Source organism: Pituophis catenifer, unplaced genomic scaffold (genome assembly GCF_029215685.1).
Source record: "Pituophis catenifer annectens isolate HBS135680 unplaced genomic scaffold, rPitCat1.0.hap2 SCAF_3, whole genome shotgun sequence".
NCBI lineage: Eukaryota > Metazoa > Chordata > Lepidosauria > Squamata > Colubridae > Pituophis > Pituophis catenifer.
In genome coordinates, this window is record NW_027256883.1 from 108,514,965 (window position 1) to 108,533,593 (window position 18,629).

The 18,629-nt window shown below is 38.1% G+C and overlaps 1 protein-coding gene across 1 annotated transcript in view; it reads left to right on the forward strand.

Annotated features, from left to right (window-relative positions):
- The first annotated feature begins 4,705 nt into the window (after nt 1-4,705).
- Nucleotides 4,706-18,629, forward strand: part of DDR2 (discoidin domain receptor tyrosine kinase 2) — a 63,946-nt gene continuing 50,022 nt past the window's right edge. The window contains exons 1-3 of the mRNA XM_070939211.1: nt 4,706-4,722; nt 5,713-5,717; nt 9,206-9,313. Of these exons, the coding sequence (XP_070795312.1) occupies nt 4,706-4,722; nt 5,713-5,717; nt 9,206-9,313 (130 nt within the window). The remainder of the gene's footprint in view (nt 4,723-5,712; nt 5,718-9,205; nt 9,314-18,629) is intronic.

Consider the following 18,629-nt stretch of genomic DNA (forward strand, 5'->3'; position numbering starts at 1 on the left):
ATAAAAAAAAAAAAATCCATTGGTTTGTTTGGAATCACATGCTAAAATGTTACCTTCAGAGGTAAGAAACCAGCTAGGCTGAAATTAGGAAATGAAAGTAAATGTAGCTTATTCAACCCCAGATGGATCCTTGGAGTAGACAGTTTCTATCTGACTCTCAAAAACGTCCTGCTTGGCCTGCAAAAGTGAGTATGTATCCACCTTCCTCCCAGTCAGCTGATTAGACTGCAAGGCACAATTTTTGTTGGCAGATCGTAAGAAGCCAGTTGTTCCCAGTATGTAAGACATTTGTGTGTTCTCATTGCCATTTGCAAGAAATGCAAAGCAGACCTGTTGTAGTTTTCTTCTTTATTCCCAGCAAGGCAGCCACCCTGGAAGAATCTGCTGTATTTTGAGAGAGCATATTACAATGCACAATATGCTATTTGTCTTATTCAAGCCCAAATAAGGACTTGGGTGACATCTGAGACACATATTTTTGCTTTGTAGAGGGCAACAGTGAAGATTTCCTTTTATTAGAACCCATAAGTATAGTGGTGGACATTTTTAAAAATAAACGATAGGTGAAAATCCACTCTAAAGTGAAAAAAACCTTTGTAGCACATCTGTTCCACAGATGTACAAATAAAAGAACATAGATTTCTTCACGGAACTAGAACATGGGAAAGGATATCTGAGGAGTTTTGAAATGACTAACCTGAAGTTGTTAGAGTGGCAATAAAACTTCTTGGAAGGTCAGTCAAATGAGGTAGACCCCAATTTTCTGGCAAGTCACACAATTTCTACAGAGCAGCAAACCTGAGAGACTTCAGAAAGCAAAATAAGTAGCAGGAGGATAAATTGAGGGATTTCCCTAAAAATACAAAGAAAACCATTTCAGAAAGGAAGATGCAAGTATTGTAAGTATATATGAAACATTTGATAATAGACGTTTAATCTTATTTTGGTTATAAGGTTAATTCCTTAAAAATATTTCGAGCACAATGGAAATGGAAGGGCATCTTGAGAAGAGCTGCTTCAGATGGGCTATGGAGATCATTCTTTAACAATACTCTTAATTTTGCTCTATATGTATACTGCTACTGTTTTGGGGATATCTCTTGTTCTTCTAACCACCACCTTTTTTCAATTTACTGTAGATGTCTCAGAGTGTCCATATTACACCACTAAAGCCCATATGCAATTATGTCATGTCAAATTAGCAGTGTTACAGACATCCCACAATGAGGACGCATCTGTCAGACCTGCTCCAGCTAGGTCTCTAGGAAAGAAAGACCCTCGACTCCATTTTGTTAAAGTGATAGGTTCTTAATTAGTAAGAATTGCTAGCTGCAGTAAAAGCAGGCTAGAACTAAAATTCCCATGCAAAAAGGTTACAAACTTTTCCCCTTCGTCCTGGTCCTTTCCTCTTGACTAATTTGCCTTTGGGCAATGGTAAACTTCATAGGTGTTTTGAGAACCGTGCCAATGTTTGGAGCAATCCAGATTCCATTGTCAAGCTGCTCAGCCTTGAAGACTGGCACAGGCTGGTTTCCTGCACCTCTGGTTTCCATCAAACTGTCATCCCTCCTCCCTTTTTCCCATCAATGCCCCATACATGTTTATTGCCCATTTGCTCTCCTTCCCCTCCCCCCTAATAGTTGATTGCAGGATGCTGGTGAGGCAGCAAGCCGAAGATGGCAGAGCTGACAGCATGTGTGAAATAGTTAGGATAATAGCTCTTTGTTAAAGTCACAGTTGATTTTTATATGCATTCATTTCTTTCATCCATCCATCCCCGGCAATTTATAGAGAATATTTCCTATGAAATTGGCGCTCTAACAGCTGATATATGCCACATCAAAGCAACTGATCTTTGCATCTTTATTCAGATGACTAAATTTCTGCTCTGTCCCAGGATGGGTGCACATTGTACAGAATGTGACCCTGAGATAGAGGATCTTACAGTATCATCCCTTCAAAGTGAATGTGAGAATTGGAGCAAATATTGCAATCTTATCAATCCAGTGCAGTTGAAAAAATGGTGGGTACAATCCTGTCAAAATTAAATAGTAGATTGCCTGATTTCAATGAATTTAAAAAGGCTTCCTTCCTGATTGCCATTCTCATTTATTTAATTAAGGGCAATGCCCTAAAAGCATCTCTGAAAAGGCAGAAACACTTTCAATATCAGCCAAATATTCAGTAAATGCATTACAATATTCAATATTCACTGCATCAAATGCTATTTCTCAATAATCGATAGCTAGAACATAATGTTGTAGCTTATAATTAGAATTTCTAATCTTTGAATTTTGCATAGCACTGCCCTGAGTCACTATAGCATTAGGGGCACAGATCTTCCTGGGACATAATACCATTCTAGAGAAACCCTTTTACCTAAATTGATGTTCACTCACTCACTTTTTCAGGAATACCAAAATTTCCAGGGCAAATAGTATTTTGTCAGGGCAAGGGCTGTTTCATTTGGATCCTTCTTTACTAAATCTACCAAACCAAATGTAACACTCTACCAAATTCAAATGTAATACATTTATAAGATATACTTTTGTTGTTATTTTGGTATCTTCCTGTTTATTTCCGTTTCTATTCTGTTCATTTTTAGGAAGTAGGTAAAGGGGGGGGGGGAACGGCTACTCAGAGTTGGAGTTTGTAATCTTAAAACAAATGGGTGAACTTTCTGCCTTTAAACCAAAGAGAAAAATTCAGCCAGCCAGTTTTTGCCAATATCTGTATTTCTTAAAACTAAATTCCATAATTTAAACCTTTCCTCCTGACCTGTTCTCCAACACTGAACAGAATTTCTTTTGCTTTTATTGTTTATCTAACTTGGAAGAAAAATAAAAACAAGGGGTCATATTTTTCATGTTTGAAAAGCAAACACAGATCCTTGGAGCCAGTTCACTATAGCTCTCCCCTCTCCAATGAATGAGCTTTGTTCTAAATTATAGTTTAGCTTCAGTTCCCTTGAGTGAGGGAAAAGAGCCTCCAAACAGAACTGAGTTTCAATTGGCGATTTTCTTTCTCCTTTTTCATTTCCTAATTGAAACCAAATGTGAAATATGTTGGATTGTGGGATTTCTGGCCTGGTTCCAGGAATCCTCAGAATGCTAAATTGCTCGCAAAGGCATCTTGCATCAGCCTACAGAACTTTCTTTCCAGCCCGGCTTTTCTATCTAGGGAGAGAAAACAAGAACTACCTACTTTCCTTTAAAGCTGTGGATTAAATTTCTGGAAACTTCCCGACTTTCTCTGCTGAAAGGTCATTTTAATACCCAGGTATGGACTTTATGATACTTTTTATAAACAGATAACCAAACTTTCCCCCTCTCGGTCTATCTAGTGGAAGGAGCAAAATGGACATCTCAGCCATTTCTTAACAAAAGGCTAGTCTGGCTTTGGACAGTGTTAGGGAAAAAATGAGGTTATATGAAAGAAAGGATATTTTCCTGGCATACCTGCCACATAAAAAGATAAAATAACTATGGTTCTTTTTTTAAAAAAATGTTTGCATGGCAGGCCAGGCTGGTTGATTACAGATGCCACTGATGGAGTCACAGAGAAGGCGCTGAAGCCATAAAAACCCTCTGGTATTTCTTGTTTTTGTGGCTAATTGAGCTTTCAGGTTGTTGATTCAGTAGCCGAGAATTCCATTTGCATTAAGTTGTTTCTCTTGGGAAATTATGAGACATTTTCCGACTCTCTCTTTCATTGGATGTGTGCATGTGTCTCGTGACAACCCTGTGTTTCATGATTGTTTGTCCTATTGTTGGTGGCTCAGAAAGGGGCCAGAACCTATGTTGTTTCTTTTTCCCCCCTGGGAATTCTAGGCCCAGTGGAGAGAGAGCAAAGCTTAGCTGATGAAGAGGGGGTAGGGTGGGAGTTAATTCTCCTAGTTTCAAATAGAGAAACAGCCTTTTAACATATTTTAAGGAAGATATATTGCTACATATATATCTGAGCTATTGGTTGTATTCAAATACATTTTAACATATATATCTGTCTCATAAGAAGTGTTACACTTTCTAAAGATGCATGATTATTTTTTTTTAAACTTAAATTTAAACATAAATGATTGTGAAATATGGATATGGAAGTTGTTGTTGATTCCGATTCCTTGTCAGGTGTGTGTGTGTGTGTGTGTGTGTGTGTGTGTGTGTGTGTGTATATATATATATATATATATATATATATATATATATATATATATATATATATATATATATCGACATTGATTCTTCCTATTGCATAACTCATGAAAAGTCTTTGAATGCATGAAAAGTATAATAACAGCTTTATATTCCAAATTATTGTACTAGAAGTAGAGAAAGTTGACAGAAAGATCTGCCTTCTCTTTAGTACTAGTAAGTAACCCAATACAATAGATTAGATCAGATTAAACAAACTACTATTAATTAGCCTCAATTAAATTATGGAATTCAATTCAAAATAAGTGGTGATCATCAATGGCTTCAATAGCTTTCAAAAGGTTCAATTAAAAGATTTTAACCAAAGACGATCAGTGTCCATCAAAGCAAAATGGAGTTGCCAGAGGCAATATACCGATAAACTTTTATTCTTATTTACACTTTTTTCTTCTGTTCTAATGGATAGATGGCACTCAGGGCAAACTAAAGTCTGTTTATTGGGAATAATAAATGGAGAAAGCTGCTATCTTGTGACGTTGTTTTCTTTGAAATAACTGATGGGATGTTATGGGAAGTAAGTAGTGTCCTGTTCTAGTTGAATCCTTCTGATCCTAATGTGCTGTTCATGTATTTTTTCTTAAAGATGCAGAGATATTGATGTGTTTACTGTTACATTTGCTTAACATGGTGCAATTTGTTGCATGTTGCATGATGCCCAGGAGTTTTTTTTCAAAGTCTATTAGCAACTATCTCAAAGCCAGAAAGGGGTAATACAGTTTCATAAATGCAAATGTTGTATGTTCAATGCTGTGGGTTTAGGAAAAATGGGAACGTCCTGAATATTTTAAATTTTAGTAGCAAGTAGCCCTGATGCTAGTTTGATACATTCTTTTTCCCTAAAAAATTTCATTCAGAATATTTAGTAATGAAAAAAATTAATACATTTTCAGAAACAAATAATTTTATTTATTTATTTATTTAGTTAATTAGTCAAACATGTATGAGATAACAGGCATAAGTAGAAACATGGACATGAGTACATGAAATGAGTACAAATAAATGGGGACAGTAGGATAGGGCTGGTGTGCTTATGCATGCCCCCTTACAGACCTCTTAGGAATGGTGTGAGGTCCAGAGTAGTCAGTTTAAGGTTGAAGCTATGTGGGTTTGAGGAAGTAACAACTTCCTAATAATAATAATAATAATAATAATAACAACAACAACAACAACAACAACAACCTATTCAAACATGGTGAATACAAAAAAAATGAAATTTATGCTGGCTGAACCGTCGCCTGGATTAACAAGGATTCTGTTGGATGCTATGGCTCCTGGGCATTCTACGCAAAATGAGTTACAGGGCTCAGCTCCCTCTGCTAGGCAATCAGGGCATGGAGCTGACAAGCTACTGGAAGAAAAACCCCAAAAGCGAAAAATCTGGACTAGAGATGAAAACATCTCTATTATGAAAGCTTACTATCAGTCTGAGCCAGCAAAACATGGATTTCAAAAACGAATGTATCGGATTTGGAAGATGAACCCCACGGACTGTGACACCAGCGAGCAAAGGTTAATGGACCAATGACATGTAATCCTAAACCACAAATTTTTCATTACAGAAGAATTAACAGCAATAGAAGAGAAAGCAATTAATGGTCTGAGTACACCAACAAAGAAGAGTAACATCAAGAATGATTTGCAGACTCAAAAGCAAATTGAGGAAGAATGGGAGGAAGAGGATACTGAAATGGATGAAGATAGAGAACAAGGAAGCACTGAAGAAGAAACACTAACAGATAGTGCTCAATTAGCTGGAAAAATAAAGCATCAAATGGAAGATGCTGAAAGAACACGTTTGCCAAAGCTGAACCAAGTGAACCGGAAAGAATTGAGAAATGTACTAAAAAAGGTCAATGAGGCTGTGCAAACTATCCAAACCACTACATTAGCCGAAACAAACCAACTGATGTATGCAGCAGCCGTCATAACAACCAAAGAACTGGGTTTGAAAATACAAAAGAACCGAAGAGGCAAGAAGGGGAAGCCTAAGTGGCAAATTCGGTTAGAATTGAAGATCAAAAAATTACGTGGAGATTTGAGCAACTTGAAGAACCTAAGGCAAGGTCAGCTAAAGAACAAGCAAGTCAAAAGCAGCCTGGAAGCAAGATACGATCTGAAGAATAAGGAGATTGCGGTAGTAATTGAAGAGCTGAAGCAGAGGGTTGTTGCCATCGCTGAAAAGATTAAAAGATATGAAAACCGAATAACTCAGTTCAAGGAAAACTCACAGTTCAGAGCAAACCAGCACCAGTTTTATAAGAGCTTAGAAAATGGAGACGGAGTAACAACAAATGAAAAGCCAGATAAAGAGAAAGCTCTGAAATTCTGGAAGAATTTGTGGGAAAACAACAAGAAGCACAACAGAAATGCAAAATGGATCAAACAGGTTGAGGACTCTATTAAAGTGCATAAAATGGAAGACGTGAAAATAACAAAAGAAATGGTGCAAAGCCAGTCAAGAAAAGTGAAGAACTGGAGTGCATCTGGACCAGATGAGCTGCATGGCTTCTGGTTAAAGGCACTTACAAGTGTGTACAAAAGATTGGCAACCCAAATGAACCAGATCCTAAAAACACATGAAAATGATGAATGGATGACAACTAGAAGGACATTTTTGATCCAAAAAGATAAAGAAAAAGGAAAGGACCCTGGAAACTATAGGCCAATCACCTGTTTGCCAACAACATACAAGCTTCTTACTGGTATCATTGCAAACCAAATTTATGGATACTCACATATATTTCCATTTCCAAAGCCCAGCTGATCAGCACGGCAGAGTGGATTGCCGCACCTTAGCTGTTTCCCTTGCCGACAGTAATGTGCATGTGAGTTTTCTCCAAACTGTGCATGTGTGTTTGGCATGCGCATGAGCGCAGCAAGAGTGCGCAAGCAAAATGCGCGCTTAGCAAACCAGTTGTTAAAGCGGTAGGATCCCATCCCTGGTGCAGAACCTCTTCTAGAACAAATTCAGTCTCTGACCTCTGCCTGACTGTAACTGAGTAAAATCAGTTCTGTTCATTCTTACTGTTCATCTTCAACCAAACCATTAATGAATTTAGCCAATGTTCAGAAGCATTCAGTTCGTTTTTAGAGTTAGGTGAAAATAGCAAAAGAACTCCACATTGTTGATTATGTCTTTCAGTCAGTACCGTGTAACTACAGAACAAGCTAGACAAGATAAAACTCTATAAGAAACTGTGAGTCAATGACCATTGTGTTGTGTTATAGTAATCCAATTTTGTGAAAAGATCCAGAAGAATATTGTGGACAATGGTATCAAAACCTGCCAAGAGTTCTTTTTATTTTTTTATTTTTATTGAAAATTATTAAAAAATACAGAAAAAAAGTATAACAATATGGATAGAATTGCAGAGAGTAATATAATACATATAGAGTTTTAAAGTATCAATTTTCGCCTAGAGAAAGTACCAACTCATCAAAAGAAAGAAAAGTTTATCCAGAAGAAAAAATTCTCAACTGTCATGCAATGCTCCTATAAATATTTACTCACGTTCACATTAAGGTTAATATTTTCATTCTTCTTAAGATTTCTTTTTTTTCAGCCAAGCATACCATCTGTCCCAGCTCCTATATAACCCCGATTCTTGTCTATCTCGCAAAAGTCCAGTAAGCTTGTCTGCTTCTGCACAGTCCATGATCTTTGCAATTAACGTAGCCTCCGATGGAATATTTTTGGATTTCCATTCTTGCGCGAACGAGATCCTGCCAAGAGTTCTAAGAGAGCCAATAGGAGCAGTCCTTTATCCTCTAATATATAAATTATTTCTCAAGGTAACAAAACAATTGCTGTGGAAAGAGAGCTCCTCTACCCTACTTCCATTGGGGTATACACTTCATTATTTATTTGGTGTGAAGTGAATGTAATTGCACTTTGTTTATTATTTTGATTAATTTTTTGTTACACTTGATGTAGTGTTTTTAATTCTCTTATTGGAGATGGTTTTGTAGGTCACTTAATGGTTCATAGTGGCATAGAAACCTAGTAGTCAAACAAGCATGCAAACAAATAACATAGCTGACTTGTCTTCATCCAATTGAATTGGATATAGAAAAGGAGTATTTCATGTAAACTTTGTCTGACAGGGATTTTCCCTTAACTATTTCATATAATAATTAATATATTGCCTGTAAACAGCCATTTTTAAATAGGTACGGTAATTCTTTAATATTGGCCTACTTAAATTAGCCAGTCCAGGAGAGGCTCCCTGGGTAAGGAAAGTATTTAACATTTGAGGAAAAGATTTTAGCACAAGGACTCAATAAAAAGTACTACCCTGCACAAATTATTAAGATTGATAATGTAAAGAAGGACCCAAAACTGCAGAGAAAAAAATGACTGTACAGATTCTGTCAAGCTGCTCAACACTACTCATAAAAACTTAACTTCCTTCCTTCCACCACTTCTCCTATATGTTAATCCCTCATCTGGGTTCTCCATGCAACACTGGACTTGCAGTAAGGAAACAGCTCTTGCCAGCTGCCATGCCAGCCACCCAGTTTACTGAGGTGGCTGCAGGGTGGGAAGGGATGGTGCTCACCATTGGCTGATTTGGTGGGACAGCTAGGTATGAGAGAAAGGATAACATGTATACAGCACACCAACCATCTTTAATGCATGTCATCTTTCAGCCTGGACTAAAAGGAGATAGGCTCCTTCCATGGTTGCTTCCCGGAAAACATTATTGAAGATACTCTGTTTATGATTCAAGAGATAATAAATGTTGTAAACATTAATGGCTTATTCTCTATGAAACTGCATAATTTTTTTAAACCATTCAGATTGGGTACCACTACAACTGCTAAAAGTCCCTGATACACATTCTTATAGGTATCTAATGACTATCAGTTTTTTTTTATTAACATCATTTTAAGGCCAAAAGAAGCTTACATCCCTACTTTCAAAGTCACCCATTATTGCTTTATTCACAATAAGTATGTTATTAATTATAGACTTTGACTCTCTTCTTTTGGTAAAGGGCTGTGGGAATATCGGAAGATGCTTGTTTCTTCTCAGAGAATGATGCCTTTGCTGCTACTGCTGCTGCTGGATATTCCAACTGCTGTGAAAACTCAAGTCAACCCAGGTAAGTGGGAAGAATGCTGTTACTGCTAGTATTATGGAGTCCACAAAATGTGAGAACTGGAATATATCATAATTTCCTAAAGTGGAGTAGTTGATTCCAGGAATTGTTGAAGAGGCACAAATAAGAGTTTTTCTCTATTAAGTCAGTAATAATAAGATGACAAAGAAAGTCCAGGTCAGTTAACCAGCCAGAAACTATTTGTGCCTATAAGAGATTTTTTGGTGGTGACAATTGCTCGAGGCATAAACAGAGAGTCTATCCAAAATATCTGAAAGTGACCAGTATTTTCACTAAGGTAGTGAAATTTTAAAAAGTTAAAATGGAATCCCAAAACTTATTTCAATATTTTGGGTTTTCACTACAGTTATTGAGAACACTACTTTTAAGGGACAAAAAAGGGAGAAGAGTAAAAATTGAGTTCAGAGTTAAAAGGAGGAAGAGGGGCCTTCAAATAAATATTCTTCCCCAAATTCTTTGTTTTTATTCCCACAGCTAGGGACATGGACAATTAGAAAATATAATCCTTAACCTGCAATGATAATTCTATCATCATTTTAAGAATCCTATGTCTTCAACCCCAAATGGGTGTGTCTGTGTAGATAATAGGACGTTAGTTAATATTGCACCTCCTGAATTCCACCTCCAGCAACTACAAGGGAATTTCAACCAATGGATATTAGATACTTTCTGAGATGTCTCATATACAGTATATGAAATAGAATTTGTACTGCAATGCATATACAGTATTATAAAGTATATACTCTGTGTTACAAGATCTGAAAATTCCAGATGAGATTATTTTCTAGTCAGATTTCCGATTCTGCCACAGACTTTGCCTTATTAGTCCATGATGTTTATTTTTCACTGTTCTACTAAGCTGTAATCAAGTGGTTTTTAAAATTTCAGTTTATTTTTCATTTATGATCTATTTCTCTTCTATTTCTATACCTTTTGTCTCAACACCATCAGTAAATTTAGATGACCTAAGGATACATGAACGTTAAAGTGTAAAGCACCATATTTTTTTCAATTATAAGAGATACTAAGTTGAAGTGGCTGCAGATGTGGTAATATGAAAGGCATGTAATTTTCAGGTAAAGTCCTAGCATGTGGAAAACCAAAGAAAACTCACATTGAGCTAGGTATTTTCAGTAGAAGCTGGGACAACCAATTATAGATAGAAATCACTTATCTTCTCTGACCTTGTGGAAACATAATTTGAAATCTGGAATCACACTATTCAAGTAACATTAGCTCACAACTTTCAAGATATTTTTCTATAGTCCAACATAAATTTAAAGACTTCAACCTATAGATATTGTGGAAATGCAGATAATGGTAAATCATTTGTAGCAAAGGTGTGGTGAGATGACAAAATGAGATAAAATGATGAAATTTTAGACTCAAGGGAAGATGCTAACCAACGTGAATATCTGTAGCAAAATGTAAGCTTTGAAAAACGATCTTTAAAATTGTTATTTTGTGAATCCTCATTCTGTGCCCAATCTCTGTCTATTAACATAATTCTTCCAGTTCTTGGATTAGCAGAAAATTATGCTGTTTTACATAGTTCTGCTCTGACAGCTGGGGTCTATTTTCTTTTAGTACAAGGTTAGTGATTGGTATTGTTCTTACAGATTTAATGCAGGAGAATTTAAGAAAAATGATTTTCCTTGCTTTGTTTTCCCTTCCATCAAGTACCATCAGCCAATGGGACAGCAACAGTAATAGTTACTTTCCCAGAGATTACAACGGAAGGCAAATTTTGACTGATGGTTAGACCTATGGGGTCAGCTCACTGACAAAGTGTAATACCACTTGATAAGGAAGATAGGCTTTACCCCTTATGGGCACTTGATGAAATAGGGATAGTTATTTATTTTATCTCGCAACCTCTGCGAGCCTCCCTACTTCACTGGGTAGTCTTCCCCGATCCGTGGTTCAGTGCTTGTGAATGCTGTAGCAGGCAGGCAAATGGCTTTCTGCATATGGTTCAAAGGACATCCTTTTTTCTACTGTTGCTCCTGCCTGCATGCTGAATTTTTATTAGGGCTCCGAATACTATACAATCCTCAGTTTGCAGAAGGAAAGCAGCCATCTGTATCGTCTGTAGGGAGGAGTGGACTGGTGCTCATCACTGGATGATCTAAGCAGAATGTTATGAGGCAGAGGATGGCACAAAAACATTTCTCTGGAGGGAAATTGCTAACCTTAGTATGTATGTTTGTGTGTATAATTTATATTTGTAGATATGTATTCTACTTTTTTAGTTATTTGCCCTTTCTGAAACATTGGTCAAGTATTGTATGGAGAGATGCTTGTGTGGAAGTTAGAAGTCCAGTCTCTCCCTTAACCCCATCCAAAATGACCATAGAGGGCAATGGCCAGTGACCAAAAGGAAGGAGGTATGACCGCAACCTAAAGTAGCCAATAGAAGCTCAGCAGATCCCATTCTGTTGTTTCATCCAGAAGATAACATATATTTGCCTGTAGTTATAAAACTTTTCCAAGTTATTATCTAGAGCAGCCCTCAGCCCATATTCTAATTTTACTCTATTCTCCACTCTGTCTCCTTTGTACTTCCTTCCTCCTTATTTTCCCACACCAAAAAATATATGTCTGGAATGTCGATGAGTACTGAGAAGCTGTAATAGATGGCTAAAAGGCCCCTTGCTTTCACTGGCCTCTAAAAACATTGCTGTCTTCTGACTTCCTGTTTTCCTATATCCAGTTCTTTTGCAAGATCTTAACTTGGCTCTGAATATGTATGTCATTGAGCAACAAAAATGAAATTTCTGACCAGCCTGTTTTTTCAGCACAACCCCAGCTACATGTGGCCAATGGAATCCTAGTTTATTCCAGCTGCAATTTCACTTTGGGGAAGATCTTCATCTTCAATAAGAAAATTACATTATAACTGGGTCAAATGTCATTCTTTGGCAGAAAGGAATCACTAATCAGCTGGGTTCTCATTGCTCTTCAACATTTTCTCAGTGATAGGTGGAAACTTTCTTGAATGTTAAAAAGGAACCAAATTTTAAAATGCTCTTCAATATACTTCAGGCTTTTGAATGCATACAGTACTTTTCCTAGTGCTTTATAAAAAGAGAGTTCATGTTGTGTTGAAAAATACATGGAGAACCCTGGTATTTGTAGTTCTTTGAAGTAATTAAGGATTGTTCTAGCACCTTTTAAAATAAGTGCCATACATGCAGTCATTATATATATATATATATATATATATATATATATATATATATATATATAGCTATACACACACACACACACACACACACACACACACACACACACACACACATATATATATATATATATATATATATATATATATATATATATATATATTATTTGATTTGTATACCGCCCTACTCCCGAAGGACTCAGGGCAGTGAGCAGCCACAAGATAAAAACACATAAATACAAAATTTAAAAACAGAAAAAAACCGAATTAAACAATTTGGCTGAAGACAGATTTAAAAACAACCCAATAAATTAAAAACAAATTAAAATTTGTGTTTTGAAAGGGAAAAAGGGATAATATTAGGCCAGGCCAGCCTGATGGAATAAAAAGGTTTTAAGAGTGCGGCGGAAGGTGCGTAGATCCGGGATCCTCTGTATCTCCGGGGGAGTTCATTCCAGATAGTAGGTGCCCCCACAGAGAAGGCTCTCCCCCTGGGGGCCGCCAGTCGACATTGTTTGGCCGACGGCACCCGGAGGAGCCCCTCTCTATGACAGCATACCGGCCGGTGGGAGGCTACTGGTAGCAGCAGGCAGTCTCGTAGATAACCAGGTCCTAAGCCATGGAGCGCTCTAAAGGTGGTAACCAAGACCTTGAAGCACACATGGAAGACCACTGGGAGCCAGTGCAGCTCACGCAGAAGAGGTGTTACATGGGAATGCCATGTCGCTCCCATAACCACCCGCGTGGCCACAGTCTGCGCCACTTGGAGCCTCCAGGTGCTCCTCAAGGGGAGCCCCATGTAGAGAGCGTTGCAGTAGTCCAGGCGGGAAGTGACGATGGCATGAGTGACCATGCGTAACGAGTCCCGATCCAGAAAGGGACGCAACTGGAGAATCAGGCAAACCTGATGAAAAATTCTCCCAGTCACGGCCGTCAAATGCTCTTCTAAAGACAGCCGTGAATCCAGGACACCCAAGTTGCAAGCCCTCTCCATGGGGGCCACGATTCGCCCCCAATAGTCAGTGATGGCACCAACTGACTATATCGGGACGTCGGAAACCACAGCCACTCAGTCTTGGATGGGTTGAGCCTGAGCCTGTTTCTCCCATCCAGATCCGCACGGCCTCCAGGCACCGGGACATCACTTCAAGGGCATCGTTGGGGTGGTCCAGGGTGGAGATGTACAGCTGAGTATCGTCAGCGTACTGATGGTACTTCACCCCAAAACCACGGGTGATCTCGCCCAGTGGCTTTACATAAATGTTGAACAGAAGGGGCGAGAGGACCGACCCTTGTGGCACACCACATATGAGGCGCCTCGGGGTCGACCTCTGCCCCCCTGCCAACACAGACTGCAACCGGTCAGAGAGAAAGGAGGAGAACCACTGCAATACAGTGCTCCCCACCCCTAACTCTTTCAACCGGTGCAGCATGATACCATGGTCGATGGTATCAAAAGCCACTGAGAGATCTAATAGGACCAGGACAGAGGAGCAACCTCTGTCCCGAGCCCTCCAGAGATCATCAACCAACGCGACCAATGCCATTTCCGTGCTGTACCCAGGCCTGAAGCCCGACTGGAATGGATCCAGATATGTCGTTTCATCCAGGTGCTGGGGGAGCTGTCACGCAACCACACTCTCAACAACCTTCGCCACAAAGCGAAGGTTGGAGACCGGACGATAATTAGACAACACTGCCGGGTCCAGGGAAGGCTTCTTGAGGAGAGGCCTCACCACCGCCTCTTTCAAAGTGGCGGGGAAGTCACCCTCACCCAATGAAGCATTTATAATTCCCTGGAGCCAGCCTCGCGTCACCTCCCGAGAAGCCAGCTTGATCTTCAGATATTTTGATATTCTTGATATTCATATTGATCTATCTTAATATAAAAATATTCTTGATATATTATTTTTCTTCTTTAAGATTCATAGGCATATATCATTCATTAAGTTTGTTGAATCAGATTTATAACCTGCAGCCAGGTGTAGGAATATCCAGTTTTGTGAATCTTATTGGGGAATATCAAATTTCATATAAAATTACCATGGTCTTAAATTTTCCCAAAGTAGGAGGTATCACTTAGTTGAGAATAAGGCATAAGATCTTGTTTCATGAACAGAATGTTCTTGTGTCAATCTTGCCCTCTCTAATTACTTGCCTGGTTTTCTTAAGAAACCGTTAGTAAAAAGTGAGTTAATCAATATTATAAAAAAACCCAACCCCTTCCTCCCTGCCATTTTTCTACCAAAATCCCTTGCAGATGGTATTAATCTCCCATAGTGTAATGACAGGAAATGGCATATTTATGCAGATGGTTGTTGATGGAAAATAGCACCCTCCAAGACTTTATATATATGTGTGTTTATCTTTGAGTCACTTTTGACTTGTGACTACATGGACAAATAATTGCATTTTCTAAGCAACATTTTCCACAACTGGTTTGCCTTCCCTTTTTCCTAAGGCTAAGAGAATGGCTGGCTCCAATTCTCCAACTGGCTCCATGCCTACGGCAGAACTCAAATGCATGGTCTCCTGGTCTCTAGCCCAGTGCCTCTGAATCATACACCACCCTGGGCTCCAGAAAAGTCTTAAAGATCCCTGTTTTATGGGGAAAAGTAGCTGGTATCCACTAATGTATAGACAGTAGGAAATATACTTATTGGCCTTTGTTAAAAACTAGTTTTCTTAAAATAGTAATCTGTCTAGAGTTGTTGGGAGTAGGACAGCCTATAAATTAAATAAATAAATATATATTTAAAAATCCTGATGATTACTGGATGGCTGCAAACAGAATTTTCTCTAACTCTTTGCAGCCATCTCATAGCCCTAATTCCATGATAAATATATTATTACCTAAAAAAAAAAAGATTCCAGTATAAATAACTGCATGGCAAACATATAATCTATTCTGGATCTCAGTCCCCTGCTTCCAGGTGCCTGAGATTACTGGAAACCACACCGTTTATATTTGTTATGTGTAATAACTATGTAATTAATTTCTTTCCTGGAGGACGTGGCATTAATGGTGAAGCCGAAGACGAAATAAGAGAGATGCAGAACTATAAACATTAGCACTGAATTGGTTGATGTTCTAGATTCTAGAAGAATAGCACTGTATTATTACAATAGAGTTCTGAGTACACTCCAAAGGCAATGTGCATCCTTTATATGCCCTTTGTATTTTCAATCAAAAGTTAAATGTGACCAGCATCATAGTACGACTAAAATTACTGAATTTATTTTGGTGATTGCAATAGTTGAATAGGATTTGTTTAAATGGATGTTGGCTGTTTCAGGCACTTGAAATTACAGTTTTAATAAATAATAGTTATTTTAGGGCACTTGTAATTGTTATCTCATCTGATCTCTTAAAACGATTCCTACTGAACCCAACTGAAAGTCCATCTGTCACAGGGCTCTGCTTCTGGTAGCACTTGGCTCGTGGTTTCTAGAAAACTACGATCTGGGCAGGAATTCTCATTTCTGCTATTTATCTCAGCAGTCTGGCACTGAGAAGCACACTTCTGAATCTGTAGTACCGTTCGCTACAGTTATTAATGGACTTACCCTTCATGCAATTCTACAGAATGGAATTTCAAGCTATTCAAGATGCTAGCCAGCTACTGTATCTTTTTGCAGAAAATTCTATACATGTGAGAAATATTTTGTTTCTTCTGCTCTAACTGAATCTGAAGGCAATTTTACTGGATCAGATCACTCCAGTCTATACCATTCTAGAATGTGTGGGCTATGTTAAATATTTTAGAGCACAGTTTAGAAGTTTTGATATCATTCCTGTTAGTTTTAGTTAGCATGCATAATGGCAAGGGATTGTTAGAGTTGTAATCTAAAAGATTTGGAAGATGGCTAGTTGGTTATCCTTAAATTGGAGCAGGATTCCTCTGTGTAAAAAATTAGGTTGAGCTCCATTTTTCATGCCACATGTAGCTTGGTTTTTAAGCATTAACTTCCAGGCAACTATGGAGAGAGTTTTGGGCTGGATCCAGCGGTCAGACAGTAAATACTGTAAAATAAGCAGCTCTTTGAGAAGTTCTTCTGGCAGCTCGGCTTACAAAAATAATGTCAGGTAGCTGAGCAAAGCTTTCTGAAATGCTTTGGCTAACCTCTTGCAAATCAGAAGCATTGGTAGTTTTCCATTTCTAAACTGGAGGAAGAGACTGGGAAGGGATCTGTTCCACCGTGTTCCCAAGGCGCTGATCTGATCCCTGATCCCTGATCTGAGGGCTAAACAGAAAATACATAAAATGAATGTTGTGCTGCTCTTCTTTTGGATTTTATTTACCTTACTATAAGCTTAGCTGGCCATTCTTCATTCAGACTGCTAAATATGGTACAGGGAAAGTCTCATTCTTTCTCCTTTGCCACAGTTCATTGTCTGGAATAACAGAAAACCCACTGTACTTACTAAGAGTTTACAACAAAGCCCTGATTTTTGTATCTGATACATACCTATCATGTTCTATGATAGTCAAAAGGTGGAATGACATATGCAAAAGGTCCTGAGTTGATCCTTGCCCAATTAGAAACACTTACCCTTTCCCAGTGTCTACAGGAGGGTGTCAATAGACGTGCATTTGATTTATTCCAAAAGAGGTAGGTATTTGTTTATTTGTTTTTTGCTGATGAGAATCTGTTGAAATAATATAACCAAATGGCTTCAGGAGGCACTGCTTCAAAAATGATTCCTTTGGAGATAAACCTGAAAATTAGCTGTTACCTGGAATAGAGTGATTATTTTTGAAATGCTAAAAGGACTTTGCTGTCTTACTTCCACTTCCCCAATTCAGGTTTTTCCTTCCTTCATCACATCTCCATACAGTTTTGTTCCTCTGTTTCTCTTCTTTTTGCCCCAAGCAATACCTGGTCTGGTGTGTACAAAACAATAAACTGGGAGTTTTTGAACAAGACATAATGGGCTAAAACAGATAAACTACACGATGTTTTTATATTATATGTGAATTAGACCAAGTATATTGAATACTTTGGGTATTCTGAAGGGTAGTATAAATCTTCATTCTCCACTGTTTCTAGAGTACATTTATGCTGGTAAGGATATTTTTTTAGTCACACATTTATGTTTGGATGTTGATCTTTTTCAAAATTGTATGAATAACACAACCTATAAAAACAAATTATAATCTTAAAGCCTATTTATAGCCAGTAATACCATATTTTTATTTCATGAAATTATTCAGCAAAGAGTGAACCTGGCATTATGATGCAATAATTATAATATATCATGTTATATAATAATATCCTTCTTGTGTATTAAGATAATAGCTGCCACCTGGACTTGCTATTGTGTCATTATGTAGTTGACAGTCACTAAAGACAAGGCCTTCCAGTTCCTCCCCCCCCCCCCATTGGTTGGCTGCATTACTTTTTTAATGGTAATTTAATGGTAATTTGTTTTCTCTAGGTTTGAAGTTACAGAATTTATTCATTTATAGATTTTATTTTATCTGTAAAAAAATAGAAAGAGTTATTTGTTTAAATGATTTCTAGAGCTGGCCATCTCACAGCAATGATTCTGGGGGTGTGCAAGATTAACTCTACACTCACCCACCCATATTTTAAAGTAGTTTTTAAAGGGCTTTCACTTCTAGGAAGGGCTCTGAGCCTGGCATCCAGAAGGCCTTTCTAAATCAGAGCTGCCCAGATGGCAGCCAATTGACAGGCCCATAGCAATTCTTTACTCCAATTTCATGCAGGGCAAGAAAATAAGTACCATATATAAGTCATCATAAGGCATTGTGCTTCTGGAGAAGAGTTTCCATAGTTGTTTTAGCCCTCGTCTTCATCTTCTGTCTGCCAAGATGAAATGCTAGTTGAGATATTCCTTAAGTTGAAAATGCAATCTGTGCTTTGGAGAGGGAAATAATACAGAATTGTGAAAGCAGAGAGCAGTGGAGCAACCTCTAACATGGCTGAGGCAGCATCATACTGATACTGCCACCATTTAAGTATCAGACGCTTCATGCTGAGAAATTGTGAAGTATGCTCTCTGTTCAATCTTTCTTCATCTTCCAAAGTTCTTCCGCTTACTATAACAATTAGTGTTCTCCTCTCTGGCTCCAAGCTGACCAATATTTG